The sequence below is a fragment of the Loxodonta africana genome, chromosome 8, assembly GCF_030014295.1.
Source record: "Loxodonta africana isolate mLoxAfr1 chromosome 8, mLoxAfr1.hap2, whole genome shotgun sequence".
NCBI lineage: Eukaryota > Metazoa > Chordata > Mammalia > Proboscidea > Elephantidae > Loxodonta > Loxodonta africana.
In genome coordinates, this window is record NC_087349.1 from 80,261,005 (window position 1) to 80,277,966 (window position 16,962).

At 37.2% G+C, this 16,962-nt stretch overlaps 1 protein-coding gene across 1 annotated transcript in view; it reads right to left on the reverse strand.

The window, feature by feature from the left end:
- TMEM196 (transmembrane protein 196) overlaps positions 1–16,962 on the reverse strand; it is a 56,683-nt gene that overhangs the window by 7,453 nt on the left and 32,268 nt on the right. The window contains exon 2 of the mRNA XM_064290042.1: positions 2,390–2,446. Within this exon, the coding sequence (XP_064146112.1) occupies positions 2,390–2,446 (57 nt within the window). The remainder of the gene's footprint in view (positions 1–2,389; positions 2,447–16,962) is intronic.

Sequence of the window (16,962 nt, forward strand, 5' to 3'; positions counted from 1 at the left end):
CTCAGCCAGCTGCCAGTAGTACAAATGGGAAATCACTCACAGTCCATCTCCCTGAGTACCTTGCAGTCTCCTCAAAGGGAAGATCCAAAATTTCAATATGGTGTAGAAAATATTTAGAAAATGTGGAGAATGGGATGCCCTAAGTGTAAGTGTAGGGAAGAGGGGAACTTAACCCAACTAGGGTTTTTGGAAGAGGCTTTTTGGATTAAACGTCATCTCAGCTAAGTGCAAGCAGTTCCCGCCAAGGGCAAAGGCATGGATGTTTGAAAGAGCATAATGGGCAGAAAGGACTACAAGTAGATGATTTTGTTTCTCCAACTTAGTTCAGCTTTCCTTATTGTGTCTTCCTCGGAAAGTATGTATTACCAGGGCTCTAAACCCAGGATAAACAAGTAAATTATTTTATAATTGACAAAATATAATCTTGAAAATGGATTACCAAATAAATAAATCACCCCGTTAAGTGAGAACTTGTAACTCTCAATTTCAAGAAGTATCAACCAGTTGTATTTCATTTTAACGTATATTCAGGTGGCCTGCAGCTCCTTGGGAATCTATGTCAGTATTCATGCGTTGTCAGAATATATGGTAAGGTATTATATTCTGGCCTTCAAGTAATGAATTACTTTTAATTAAGAAACTCAATGACAAATTCAGTTTACCATCACAGGGAAGAAACACCTCCATCCTGATGTTATTCTCATTAATTCTTAAAAGCATGGCGTTTCGTTAACACTTGAAGACAGGTCATTCTCAGCTAGGAATTAAAACTCTAAAATCTGTGTCCAAGTTTACAGTCACGTACCATTTTCCAATCCTACCTGGACCCCAGAGATATTTGGAGTGGAGGAATTTTCACATAATTTGATTGGAGGTTAGAGAATTCTTCATAGTTAAATGTCATCTATAGGATCCTCAGATGATACAAGAGGATAAAGTGGGTGGTAGCTTCTAAATTTTTTTTTTCTTTTATAATTTATAAGAGAATTGTCGTTAGTTGCTCTTGAGTCAATTCCAACTCCTGTCTACCCTGTGTGTGTAGAATAGAACTGCTCCACAGGGTTTTCAAGGCTGTCTTCTGAGATCACTAGGCCTGTCTTCTGAGGTACCTCTGGGTGGGTTCAAACAGCCAACCTTTTGGCTAGTCATTGAGTGCTTAATTGTTTGTACCACCCAGGGACCTGAGATAGAAAAGAGACATTAGTATCTTTAAAAAAAAAAAAAAAAAAACCTTTTTTTTCTTTCTTCCTCTCTTCTGTTCCTCCCCCTTTTCATTCTTTCTGTAATTCAGAAAATCATTACTACAATAACCATATAGAGGTTTGATAGAGGAAGGATTTAGAAAAAATGAGGGCCAGGCCTAAAGGGTGATGGTAGAATCATAGATGGAAATGACTATACTCCAGGAAAAAAATTTCCCAAGGGTTCTTTTTTCCATTTGTGTAATTAAATAAAATGTGCATCTCAAGCAATGAGGTATCTGGAGCAATGGGGTTTTCATCTTTTTTTTATCAGAGCAGATATTCTCCCAGAGAAAGGCATGATTATAAAAATGAATTAAACAAAAATAACTCTCCATTTCTTGTGCTGCTCAGCTAACTGACCTTGTCTTATAAAACACTTCTTCAATTCAAAGGTCATTTCCTGGAGTCCATGGGCAGTATTAATTTTGCCAATCTGTAAAGGCATAAGGTCTCTCCTATAATATCCAAGAAAATGAATGGTGCTTTTCCCTTCTTTCCAAACTCTCATAAAATACCATGGAAAGCAGTGGGGAGCCCATACTAGAGCAGGCAGCGGTTCTCCTGCAGCCAATCTGAGCGTAAACTGGGAGCATGTTCGTTACCCTCTGAGCCCTATCATAGTAGCATGGGACATCTGTGAACACTTTAGGTGATGCGTTCATGGTCAGAAAAATGATAGAAAGCTCTGAGAATTCATTGTAACCATAACAACACAGTCTTGTTGCTTTGCTAAATTAGCTTTGCAGACAAAGAAGGCCAGTAATCCTTAGGCCCCATTCCATATTTAACTAGTTAAATCTCTCATGAACCCAAGCTATGCTTTTTCAGCCTACTGAAGGATTCATGTGATAGTCTGGGAGTCTATAAACTGGAAACCTGCAGACTGGCATCCACAGCCGTTGTGAAGGGCTGCATATTCATGCTATTTAAAGAAGCTATCAAAGCTTTTCTTTTTGTCCCAGTCTCTAATAATCTTGATGGCTTTCTTTGAAAATAATAGAGCCAGGATTTATTTGTCAGACTTCTTTTTATCCTCAACGAGTAACATTCAGCATATGGAAATTGGCTTCTTAGCTTTTTTTTTTTTTTTGAGTTCTTACATTTCAAATGCTTTAATGCACAAGACAAGCAAGGCAAAAACTTACGACAAGTCCAGATTTTTTTTTGGCACACAATATTCCACATATGCCACAAAGAAGAAACTGCAAAGGAAAAGAAGAGCAATTATTTCTTATTCAAAGATAGCAGAGCCCCCTAGTCTTTGCTTATAGTTCACTCATGACATTTACTTCAAGGAAGCTTAAAATTTTACACTTTTACATTATTTATGTAATAATAGCATTAATATATGACATTCCTTTTGGTTTTCTTTTTCCATCGAAAGCTGGGAAGGAAAATGCCGCCTTCTAAAGTAAACCAAAAAAAAACCCCAAACCCAGTGCCGTCGAGTCGATTCTGACTCATAGCGACCCTGCAGGACAGAGTAGAAGTGCCCCATAGAGTTTCCAAGGAGCGCCTGGCGGATTTGAACTGCCGACCTTTTGGTCGGCAGCCACATCACTTGACAACTACACCACCAGGGTTTCCGAATTAGGAAGTGATAAAAAAAAAAAAAAAAGTAAACTTGAATGAAAATGTCTTTTTATAAATTTGACACAGGTAGGGCATTGGAGGATTTAAGCAAAGCTTGAATCAGTTTTAGTACTACGCAAAATTATGAATGAAATTAATTTTTTCCCCCTTTTACAGCCTTCTTAACCCTCCCCTGCCTTCTCAAGGAGAAAAGTGGTGTGATGCATTTATTCATACTAAGCAATTAGAACTCAATAGGTTATATTACAGAAAGGAAACCTAGCATAAGTAAAAAAAAATAAATAAATAAGATCTTTTTATTTCTGTATAGAAGAGGTTCTTTGTACCTCTCAAACTATGTCAGGTAACATAACTATCTCCTCATTTCACCATAAACACTGACCTTGCTGATATTCTGAAAGAACACACGAAGATGATGTTATTGATGACATGTTATTTGTTCTAAATAAAGGTGTCAGTGACATAACGGCTATGCAGAAGCAGCTACATTGGATCATCTAACAATGACAGACTATTAGACATTTTGGTTTTCATAAAATGGTAGATTCCTTAATTTGGATAGAAACATTTAGGGCTATTTGGATGCAAATTTGCACACACTTTCAATCTGGCGTAAACTTTATAAATAAAACAATAAAGCCATTAATAAGTAATAAACCCATTGAGGGCTTCCAGATTTGCAAAGAAAAACTTGACTCTGGCTAAGCTTGTCTCCATTTGACCAGGAATTTTTTTTTTTTTTTCAGTTTTGCTATTTGGAGTCAGAGCTGAACATATAAATCGTTTTACATAAGCATTCCACACCTGGGTGTATTTTTAAAGATGCTTTAAGGATTATACAGAATAATAAGAATATGAAAAGCTGAAGAAAATTTGATGAAAAACGATGGGTAAGGGAAGTTGTTACAAGGAAATTTTCCTCATAAGAGAACAAAATAATTGTAAATGATGCAACAATACAGCAAGACAAGAAGACACTGGGTTAGATAAGAATTTAGTATATAATATAGACGAGATTTCAAATTAATGGGGAAAGAATCCTATCACTTTTTCAATTAATGGAATTAGAAATATTTGCTAAGCTTTCTGATATCATATACTAAAATGACTATGAAACTGACAATTAAATGAATAAAAATTTCATGAATATAGTAAGAGATAAGTCAAAGATTTATCTAATTTTAGAGGAGTGGAAAGGATTTTCTAAACTAGCACCAAAGTCATAGACCAAATGCAAAATATTTATAAATGTTAATACAAAAAATTAGAATTTTATGTCAAAAATATCATAACTCTCAAAGACACAAAATAAGTTGGGATTGTATTCAGGATATATGTGATAGGATAAAGGGTTAACATACTATATAGAGATCTAATAAAATATTTTTTAATTCCATAAAACCATGAGGAGCTAGAAACTCAGAACTCCATAGAACTTGAATATGTGCATAATTTTTATAAGCCTTGTAAAACTATTGCTCCGTGACCATTTCTTACCATCCTTTGTGTCCTAGACCTAGATGAACTTGTCCTTATATGATCTTTTCCTGGACGATCTCATTTCACATCTTTCAAGGTTGGGTTCAAGCAATTCCTTAGCTTCGACCAATTCTTTACCTCGCAGTGCTGCTAAGCTTCGGATTAAAGCCCAAGCATGTCCTGCTCCTTAAGCTTCCCTGATTCACCCATGTTCAACCTGAAAGCCTATTCACTCTGCACTCATTCTTGAAATAACTGGAAAGCAGGGAAGCTTTGTGCTTCTTGCATGTTTTGAGACCTACAAACATTGCCATTATTTTCTTATAGTAAAGCCCGAGGGGACCTCAGGAACATAAGCTCTGAGTGCCACTTGGTTAGAACTTTTAAGTAGCAATGAAATAGTTACTTCCTATTGTCCCACCTCACTGGATGGGCATAAGAAACGAGTTCAGAACCTGGGGGTGGATAGGTTAGGAGGGGAATCAAGCTATATTTTTCTATTCTCCATCAAGTCAGGAGTGTAAATACTCCCTAATAGTTACTTCTGCAACAGGATCCAAAATCCACATTCCTCAAAGGAAAACTGTAATCTGAGAAAGAAATATATGGACATGAGCAAAGGAAAATATGTAAAATCATGGAATTCCTGAGGGGCATCTGAGAAATCCTAGCTGAAGTTTGGACTTCACAGTTTATAGAGAAGCAAACAGAGCCCCAAAGAAGCAGTAAATTGCTCTTTTATCTCATTGGCTATCTCCATTTACCCCAAGCCATGAAGTCAGGAGGGAATTAAAAAGATGATTTAATTCAGCCCTCTCATTTTACACATGAGGAACTGGAGGTCCAGACCAGTTTAGATACTCACTCAAGGTCATACATCACACATGTAATTTACAGACTTCTTAAGTGTCTAAATGAATTCATTTTAAATAATGGAATGCAAGTACTCTTTAAATGGAGTTTTCAGTATCAGTGCTCTGTGGTTTATACTAGCAAATCTAACTAGAAGTGCTCCATGACACTTGCTCACCTACAACTATTCTCTTTGCCCTTGACGTTGTTATTATTGTAAAAAAGAGAATTAGAAAATCAGCCAATTGTGTTAAAGTCCAAAATTAAGTGTACCTTATTTTATAAGAGAATTTGGTATAACGTTTCAAAGTACTTTTTTTTTTTTTTTGGCCAACATTGCTTTATCTAGGATGCAAAATAGTTCCTCACTTTATGGAGATTACAAAACAAGAAAAAAAAAAATCAGCTAAAAAAAAGTTACCCTGAATGAGAGAATTTTACATGAGAAAATATAATTTTATTTCTAAGATGAGCTGTTTAAATCCAGAGAGGATTATTTGCTTTGCTCCTACTATGAAGCAATATAAATGTATTGTGATCTAATGAAAGGCCATTATGTGCTACCAAAGCCAGAAATCCAAACCCATTGCCATCATGTCAATTCCAGGTCATAGTGACCCTGTGAGGCGGAGTAGAACTGCCCCATAGGGTTTCCAAGAAGCAGCTGGTGGATTCAAACTGATGAACTTTTGCTTAGCAGCCGAGCTCTTAACCACTGTGCCCCCAGGTCTCCTTATGTGCTACACTATGTAATAAAACTATAGTTAGTTCTACTGGTAGAATCCATTTGATTCCAATTTAGATGACATTCAAAGATAGCTAAGATTGTGACTCATTATCAGATGAAATGGAGCTATTACGGAAATAGCATTCTGTATTCTGAGTGGGTTTTTCTTCATGAAAGTTCCATGGAGACCCCCATTTTTGCTTAGGATATAGAAGATTGCAAAGATGTCACTCCCACCCTAACAATAAGAAAAATCTTATAAACCATGGAATTGTAACTTTTCTAGAGCCTATAGAGAACTTTGGTTTCAAGACAACCAAACAGCCTCAATCCAAGGAGGTATCAGACCCTCCAAGGGGAGACAGAGTACAAGAACTGTTCACCTGTGCAGAGCAAGAGACGCTAGTTGTAAGTCAGAATCTACATAATGGCAGTGAGTTCGGGTTTTTTTTTTTAAACCGGAGGAAAGGTAAAGGAAAAAAACTTCTCTCTCCTAGGAAAGGGGCAGGAAATCATCTTTGAGCGTAATATATTGTGCCTATAACAATAACAACAACAACAAAAAAAACCAAACCCAGTGCAGTCGAGTGGATTCCGACTCATAGCGACCCTATAGGACAGAGTAGAACTGCCCCATAGAATTCTCAAGGAGCGCTTGGCAGATTCGAACTGCCGACCCTTTAGTTAGCAGCCGTAGCACTTAACCACTACACCACCACGGTTTCCGTTGTGCGGTCATCGACTACTGTGCGGACCCGGGAGGAGGAACCTTCCACTGAAGACCAATTACAGAAAAAAGCAGAATTTGTCTGCCACAAGGAAGAAATTCCCCAAAATGCTGAGAAAGCCCTGTCCCTGAAGCCGGCTCCACAGGGCCTGCCCAAGCTGAGGCTGGGCTAGAACAATAGCGAATCCTGTCCTCACCACCTAGCCCACCACTCGCTTTGACCCTACCAAGTAACAATAATAAGCAACTGCAGTCTACAGCTCACGGAAAGAAAGAACATGGGAAGAGACTCCCTGCTGTGGTGAAGGCGAGCAGGGACAGTGGAAGGCCAACGGTGTGGTGCCAACACAGCAAAAATTTGCCGAGCATCTCAGCTCCTATCCCGACCTTATGCTCAGAACAGCCTGTCCCTAGAGGAATTTGATGATAAGCTTCAAAGATAAACACATTGTTGTTGTTGTGTGCCTTTAAGTGGATTCCAACTTATAGTGACCTTAGACGGAGTAGAACTGCCCCCATAGGGTTTCCAAGGAGCAGCTGGTGGATTTGAACTGCTGATCTTTTGGTTTGCAGCTGAGCTCTTAACCACTGCACCACCAGGGATCCATTATGTATGATAGAAAAAAGAAAATAATTAATCTAAGTCCATAAAATTAATACTACTGATCTAATAAAAATAATGTAAAAGATATTTTTGAAATGAATGACATGGGAAGGTGACTATAACACATTGCCAAATTTTAAAATATTATAGGTCAGGAAGCACAGTGTGATAGCTCTTCTGTAATATAAATTAAAATGCCTGGAAGGAAAGAAGACATAGATAGATAGATAGATAGATAGATAGATAGATAGATAGATAGATAGATAGATAGATAGATAGATAGATAGATAGATAGATAGATAGATAGATAGATAGATAGATAGATAGATAGATAGATAGATAGATAGATTGATAGATAATGATGATGGATGGATGGATGGATGGATGGATGGATGGATGGATGGATGGATGGATGGATGGATGGATGGATGGATGGATGGATGGAAAATAAAAGCCGTTGCTGTTGAGTCGATTCTGATCTTAACCACTTTGCCACCAGAGCTCCAACGTTTGAATCTGACTAGAATTACTCAACTCTTTACACTAATGGCCTAAAAGAAGATACTAAAATACTTTCACAATTCTGAAGGAAAAGCAAAACAAAACAAAACTTTTGAACCTTGAATTGTACCTCTGGCCAAATTTTCATTCAAACAAGTCATTGGGGTGAGGGCAGTGTGGTAGGCTGAATAGTGGCCCATCAAAGATATTCAGCTTACTACAGTGCCCTTACCTAAATTAGGTAGCATTTATAGACACCCCAACAGATATCCACATCCTAATCCCTATAGCCTATGAATGTTACCTTACATGGTAAAATGGGCTTTGCAGATATAATTACCTTAAGACTCTTGAGATTGGGGATTCTCCTGGATTATCAAGGTGAGGCCTAAATGTAAAGACAAGTACCCTTACAGGAGGGAAGTAAGAAGGTCAAAAGAGACAGCAGTTGTTAATAACAGAAGTAGAAGAATAGAGAGAGATATTTGAAGATGCTACATTGATTGCTTTGAAGAGGGAGGAAAAGGTCAGAAGCCAAAGGATGTAGACAGTCTCTGTAAAGTGGGAAGGTCAAAGAAATCAATTCTCTACTGGAGGCTCCAGAAGAAATGTAGCCCTACAGACCCATTTCAGACTTCTGGTCCCCAAAGCTGTGAGGAAACAAATATCTGTTGTTTCAAGTCACTAAGTTTATGTTATTATATTACAGCAGCAAAGGGAAACTAATAATAAATATTAAAAGAATTACTAGAAAGTATTTTTCAGGAGGGGAGCTCTAGTGGTGTTGTTATTAAGAGCTCAGCTGCAAACCAAAAAGTTGGCAGTTTGAATCCACCAGAGACTCTTCAGAAACACTGTGGGGCAATTCTACTCTGTCCTATAGGATCCCTATGAGTCGGAATTGATTCAATGGCAATGGGTTAACCTCACGGCATAGTGGTTAAAGAGCTTGGTGGCTAACAAAAAGGTCAGCAGTTCAAATCTACCAGTAACTCCTTGAAAATCCTATGGCCAGCCATGATGTAATGAAGAAATGTAGTAAAAAGCAATAAAATAAAACAAAATAGAAAATCTTTTAAATAGCCATAAGTAATAATTGAAAAAATTAATATCACTGTAGAATAAGATCCCAGGTAATTTCAGCATGACAGACAGTGGGGTTGAGGGTGAGGAATTTGTAGGTAAATGTTAAAAGCTCTTGTACAATTCAGCAGAATGGCAAAGATTGTAACAAAATCTAGATACTGATAGAAAAGTTATTGTTTCTGTTGTTAGGTACCTTCCAGTCTGTTCCTACTCATAGCTAAAACAGAATGGAACACTGCCTGGTACTGCACCATCCTCACAATTGTAATGTAAAATTTTGGAACCATGGTTGTAGTGGGAGAAGATCCATCAATCAGAGGAGCAGGCAAGTTTTGCACTCCTGTGAATATAAAAGATGATGGCCCACCATGTTTTAAGACAGCTTATTAACACTTCTCCACATAACATTTTAATCACTTCAGATGGAATAATTTTCAATGAAATCTACTGTCATTACAGAAGGTGCGTTCTTTAGAAAGAGAAACTGAATTTCCTTTTTTATCCCCCAAATGATGAGCTAAACCACAAATTGAATGTAATATTTTGATAACTTTTAATGATGTAATTTCATCAGAATTATTCAGTTTCTTTAAAATGTGTAGAAAATTTTTCAGGAGAATATATAGACAAGTATTAAATGTTGAGCAGTTGCCTACAAAGTAATCTAGTTATGTTTAAACTTCTACTTCTCCCTCTCCGTGGATTCAAAGTCCTATGGCTGGTTTTGTTATCACCAGTTCTGGAATATTTTTACTCTACTTTTTCAATCATGTATTAAAAAATGATAAACGTGGAGTCTCTAAAAGAATAATTTTTTTAGTTTAGCACATTAAATGTCACAAAATGCTAAAGCAGTTCATTTTTTTTTTTTTTTTATGATATTGTGATTATTTAAGGAAGAAAAGATTTTCTTGTGTTGTATCCTGGCTAGACCCATAAGAATGCCAACCTTATCTTGGGCTCCCTTTCATTTGGGATCACATTTTCCTAGAGAGTATCATGTAATACATCTGCATAAGACAAAATTTTGCCAGTCAGAGGACTGCCTTAAGATGGTGGTTCTCAAGCTCATATGCACATTAACTTTTAGAGATCCTGGTCCCAAATCAATTAAATCGGAATCTCCAGGTGGGAGTCAGTAGTTACCAGGATGTTTAAATCTCCCCAGGTGATTCCAATGTGTAGTCAAGGTCTGAACCGTTGCCCTAAGGAACCACATGCAAGGTATTTACCTTTGATGTATCAGCAGACCTGTTCATTTCAAGGCTTTCCACTGAAACATTGACGTTCCCCTTAATTAAACCAGTTGCCCTGAGGCTGCCTGTGATTCATGACTTCCCCATGTAGGTCAAGTAGAGCTGTGCTTCATAGGGTTTTCAACGGCTGAGTTTCTGAAAGTAGAGCATCAGGCCTTTCTTCCAAGCTGACTCTGGGTGATCTTGAACCTCCAATATTTTGGTTAGCAGTCGAGCTTGTTAACCATTTACATCATCCAGGGACTACTTCCTGTAATAACTGTCGGTAATTACTTAACATCACAAGACAGAATAATATTCTAATTAATTAAATTCTTAAGTTTAAAAATAAAAGCATAAAAATACTAGAAGAAAACAGGAAAATTCTGTTATAGTTTGAATCGTGTCCCCCCAAACTGTGTGTCAACTTGGCTAGGCTATGATTCTCAGTATTGTAGGGTTGACCACCATTTTGTGATCTGCTGTGATTTTCCTATGTATTGTAAATCCCAACCTCTGTGATGTTAATGAGGCAGGATTGGAGGCAGTTATGTTAATGGTCAGGACTCGTTCTACAGGATTAGGTTGTATCTTGAGTCAGTCTATTTGAGACATAAAAAAAGAGAAGCAAGCTGAGAGGAGAGGGACCTCATTACCACCAAGCAAGAAGGGCCAGGAGAGGAGCGCAACCTTTGGACCTGGGGTCCCTGAGCTGAGAGATTCCTAGACCAGGGCAAGATTGATGACAAGGACCTTCCACCAGAACCGTCATAGAAAGAAAGCCTTTCCCTGGATTTGGCACTCTAAATCCAAACTTCTAACCTCCTAGGCTGTGAGTGAATAAATTTCGGTTTGTTAAGGCCATCCACTTGTCATATTTCTGTTAGAGAAGAACTAGATAACTAAGACAAATTCCTTTATTACTTCGGAGTGGCAAAGACCTTTTAACTATGACTTCATTTCATAAAACAAATAAACAAAAAATAATTTATTCAAAAAGTAAAGTAAGAAAATAGACATAAAAATTCCTGCGTGGCAGAAATTTATCATCAGCAAGGTCAAGATGACAAACTGGGGAAAATATTTACAGTTTATAAACAAAAAGCTAATCTCACTAAAGTAAAATGAACTCCAAGAAATCAACATGGCAAAGACTAACAATCTGATAGAAAAATAGACGGAAGTTATGAGCAGATACTTCCTGAAAATACAAATGATTCCTAATCAAGGATATGTTCAATCTCATTCATAAATTCATGATAAAATAAGTGCAATTTCAAACTAGCTCAGATACATTTTTTCACCTATCCATTTAGCAAAAATTCTAAAGTTGATGACAAGTTGAATAATTTTGGCAAATATTTGGGGAAGTAGACATTCATACATTGCTTGTAAGAAGATAAATTGATACAATGTCAGCTGAGAGGAATTTGGCAACAGTTGTTAACATTTTATATATGTATATTACAGTTGCATATAAATATATTAATGTGAATACATATAGAAAGACAGGGACAGAGATCTCCTTTGTTTCAGCAATTTCTTGTCCTACATTTGAGAATCATCTAATAGATACAACTTCGTGTGCAAAATGTTGTATGTACAAACTATTTATTGTTACAAACTAGTATTGTTAGTAATAAATCCAAAATGTCAGTCTGTAGAGAATTGACTAAATTCAGTGGAATTCTCTGTGGTTATTAAAAAATATATATATGTGAGAAAGCCCTTTATACACTGATATGGAAAGCTCCACAACAAATATAGTTAAGTGAAAAATCAAGGTGCAGAATCATGTGGTTAATACATGATACTCTTCTGGGGAAAAAAAAAAAATCCCCCCCCACCCCACAAGAAATATATATATACAAGTTTGGTCATATGTCTATCAAGTCACTCTGGAAGAACATGTAAGAAATAAATAGCAGTGGTTACCTGGGTTGGAGGAATGATAGCAACCAGATGAAGGGGGGTAGACTTTTCCTGAATACCTGTTGTTTTATTTATTTTTGAGCCATGTGCAGATGTTACCTATTCAAAAGGCTAAATAAGAGAGCTTCTATTTCCTCAAGGAAAATTGTTGTCTAGGTATTAGGTAAAACTAACTTATCAAAATTCATCCTTATTAGTGAATGACTCATAGTCCCATGCTCACTGTGGGTGTTTAAAAAATACTACTAAAAAGTTTCCAATCTATAAATTTTCAAAATATGTATTTGGGAAGGGGGTGACAGCCCATATTTTGGGACCAAGGGACTCTGTTGTGTTTCTTAAATCACAACGGGAAGGCTATTATCTCATGTGCTTAGTCACAAAGCTGGTTTTCATGTTGAATAAGATTAAATTGCCAGTCTCTTACAATCAGACCTCATAGCACAAACTCAAAAGTACCACAGAATATTTTACAAGAATTGAGTAAGTCCTTCTTCAAATAAAGGAAGCCTTATTACACAGAACTGAGGCTGAAGGAGCGTGGTTGTATTCCCAGCTATGTATAATTAATTATGCAGCATTATTCACAATACCCAAAAGATAGAAACAACCCAAGTCTGCATCAACAAATGAATAAATAAACAAAATGTGATACATGCAGACAATGAGGTATTATTTAGCCATAAAAGGAAATGAAGTTCTGATATATGCCCCTACACGGATGAACGTTGAAAACATTATGCTCAGTGACACAAGTCAGACACAAAAGAACAAATATTGTATGATGCCACTTACATAAAGTATCTGGAATAGGCATATCCATTGAGACAAAAGATTAGATGTTATTAGGGACTGGGGGAGGGGGCAATGGGGTGCTAGAAAAAATAATACATACCGAATGAATCATAAAGCATTACACATTAAGGCTTCATCTTCAAAGACCGGCATGTTTTATCCTTATTTAGAAAGGGTTATGTAGTTTTACACATTGACAGTAGCAGCTGAAGGAAATCTTTTCTCTTGAAAAACATTTTAGTGGTCTCTCGATTCTCCAGAAGAAAAAAAAAAAGGAAATTTTTCTTCATGAAGGGCATGTCAATGATGAAAAGAAATTATGGAGCAAAGAGGTACTTTTAAATCCATATTATACAAAAGTGGTAAGGAATGTGCTATTTTACTTGCCATTACTGGCAATGCTGTAGAGTGAGAGATAAATCTATTCGTGGTGCCCAGCTTTGCCATAGCTCCTCAGACAAAGCTGTGCTGTTAAAATAAAATTTCTGGGTGACATATGGGACGGCAAACTGAATGAATGAATCAGTAGATGGATGTATGAAGGTATTTACAGTATGCAGAGAGTGGCAAAAATTAATCATATTTAGCCATTCTCAAGACACATAAATGGATGCATTTAGTCTTTTCAGTGAATAAAATGGAACTAACTTTTTTTTTTTTCCTGAAACACTCTGCTTAGTCAGATTAGATTAATTCTCTACTCAATGGCGGCATTTGAAAATAATTTGTATGATGTTGATCTTTTAAGTGTCACGATCATAGCTTTGTGGGCTTTCGACGTTTCCTCAATACTCAGGTGCTCTTGAGTTGTCAGCATAAGTGGACTTTTCTACACAAAAGTTACTGCAAAAGTTATTACCTTGACACTGAATGATGACTGCCAGAAGATTTCTATTTAGAGGTGACAAGTGACTTCCCAAACTAGAAAAGACCGTCTGCTTAATAATGTGAGACAGAAAATGGTTTGGGAATGTTACCAATGAGTATATACTCCAACTGTTATTTGCTCTCTTTCTGAACACGAGGCTTCTCTCCACCTTGGTGAAATTAGAAGTTGGCGAGTTCTCCACACTCTTACTGGAATTCTTTTACCTACATTCAGTTAGTTTGTTCTATCGTTAACTCTTCTGAGTGATTATGGTTTAGCACTGATGCATAAACTATCCCTAATCCAGTGCTGCTAGAAGACATCCATTTGATTTAGTTAAAAACAAATAACCTAAAAACAATTAAAAGATATCATTAAAAAACATCAGCACATTAAAATATTACTCTCTCTCTATACATTATTTTAAATGAAGTCAATTGCTTTGTTACTTTATGCTTATTTTAAGGCATCAGGTACTACTACACTTAGCAAGCCAAGTGTGTCTAAAAGCAGAAGTTCTCAAGGAAGGATAGGTGCCCTCCTTTTCTGATTATATAGCCATGGCCTACCCTGAAAAGCATGTGATAAAGGTAAGCTGTTCCTGGTAGGCTGTTCCCATCCTTACGTGTCTCTTCCAGAGAAAAAGAGAACACTATCCCAGGGATAGTAGAGTGCCCTAAGAATAACTCTATCAAATTTTAGGGTTTGTTGTCATAGTTGTTAGGTGCAGTCGAGTTGTTTCTGACTCCTGGCAACCCTATGTACAACAGAATGAGACTGCCTGCTCCTGTGCCATCCCTACAATCGCTAATGTGCTTGAGCCCATTGTCGTAGCCACTGTGTCAATCCATCTCGTTCAGGGCCTTCCTCTTTTCCACTGACTGACTCTGTACCCTACCAAGCATGGTGTCCTTCTCCAGGGACTGATCCCTCCTGACCACAAGTCCAAAGTATGTAAGATGCAGTCTCGCCATCCTTACTTCTAAGGAGCATTCTGGCTGTACTTCTTCCAAGACAGATTTGTTCATTCTTTTGGCCCTCCATGGCATATTCAATAATCTTCTCCAACACCACAATTCAAAAGTGTGAATTATTCTTCGGTCTTCCTTATTCATTGTCCAGCTTTTGCATGCATATAGTGCAATTGAAAATACCGTGGCTTGGGTCAGTGCACCTTAGTCTTCAAGGTGACATCTTTGCTCTTCAACACTTTAAAGAGGTCCTTTGCAGCAGATTTGCCCAATGAAATGTGATTTCTTGACTGCTGCTCCCATGGATGTAGATTGTGGATCCAAGCAAAATGATATCCTTGACAACTTCAATCTTTTCTCTGTTTACCATAATACTTTAGGGGTTTACGTCATGTTAATAACAATCCTGATTGGAAATTCTCAAGATCTACTTGAAATCCTTTGTCAGGTCTCATTCAAAGGAAAGGTGTCTCTCTCCATTTGATGTTATATGTTCCACACAAAAAAATTCATTTGAGTATGTATCCTCCCAGCTTCAAGTAACAAGATTTCTCTAGACCCTCTCAGGATTGAGGCAGTGTATAAAACCTCCAATGAACTCTTTCCTGAAGGGTGTAAACTCTCACATACAACATTTATCTCTCCATTCCTAAATTGTTAAGCTAGTGTCAGAAGCGCCCTAGCAGGAATAAGCGTGTCTTATTCACATTCATCTCCATCAACCACGGAGGAAGGAGGTTAATGCTACTTTCTCTAGATCCTGTCAGAGGCGTTTTCTGCCCTTGCATAGAACGCTTGTGTGGTTTATGTTTGACAGTCCCATTTCCCCCATCAAAGAACTAGTGATATATTTGTGCTTTTAACCTTTTTTTTTTTTTTTTTTTTTACTTCTTTGTGTCCATGATGATGAGTCATCGCTGGAGATCAGAACACCTGGGTTGGAGACACGCTGTCAGGATTCAACACGGAACCACTGAGGAATGGGAGAATTGCTTCTCTGCCGGGTATTAATGAAAGTGGACATTTTTCTTGCCCAGCTTTTTCTGTTTTTACCTTTCTCTGTTTGCCTGTCTTCTTCTCTCTCTCTTTTAAAGAATTTGGAGCAGTTGATTATAACTTGTGAAATAAACACTAAGAAGTATTGCATTCCCGTGCTGCGGGTCAGCATTTTAGTTTATATTATGTAGCCATGGTCTCTTTCTGTTTGCTACAATTCTAATAATGGATATTTAGGATCAGGTAAAAAATTATCATTTTTTTCTGAATATATTTATTCCAGAGCCTGTCAGTTTACATAATTGGACTGAGAAAACTAGGAGGTTGGAAAAAGTAAACTAGAATAAGGTGTTTCCAAACTCCATGGGTCAGCAATAAGTTGGACATCACTACTGATATCTCACCTCAAAATTCCTCAGGGTAAAATTTCCGTTCTTTCCTCTTACCTATTTAGTTAATTTGAAACTGCTTTTGAAGGACAACGAACATGCATTACATCTTTCCAGTACCAGGTTCAAATGAACTTCCAGAAAGTCCCAAAAACTTGATAAGGCAAATATGGAGATTTGTAAATCAAATTTCGAAAACAGGCCATTGAAAGAATTATAACATTTAAAACTAATTGTAAATTTCTCACTACCTCACAAAAATCTAAAACAAGGTCTTATAGGGACATAAGTCAGGTCTTTAAAGCTGGCAAAATCTGGGAAATGAATCTGGAGATTGAGGTTTTGAGAAGTGGATTCTAGGAGGAATCTTTCTAATTGAAGAGTAATAATGGTGCAGATGATTTATGAACCTAAGCTAATAAAGGCCCCAGGGAAGATGCCGAGCCTCTGAGTTGTTTAAGAATAGCTCTGAATGGTGGTTTCTGAGCTGCATTGATTTATGTTATGAATGTGATATCTTTCAGCTTTCTCTGGATAAAGAAGACCATCATAAAAGAGTTTTGAACTTTCTTTCCAGCCTTCTGATTCATTTCTTCATTACTCAGTAACTTTATCAGGCCAGCGCAGTTGCGTAAAGGAGCTAACACTTGGGTGTCTTTGTAGTACTACAAAAAGATACTGTGGTGCATCAGAATAGCTTATGCTCGCACCAGAGCCAGACGATAGGTGCTGACTCCTAAAGAAGCAAAGAGATTAAGCCTGACAGATTTTCTATTTCCTGGAGTTAAGGTGTGGTTTTAATGAAACACCTACAAAAATCGCAGAAAGAAATAATAATGTAGCGAAAAGAAATAATTTGGGAGGGGTATAAAAGACACTTTGGTTACAGACTTTGGAGAAAAGGCGAAACACTGCTTTCTTCCATCAATATCTTGCAGCGTAACAATTATTTGCCTTGCTAGA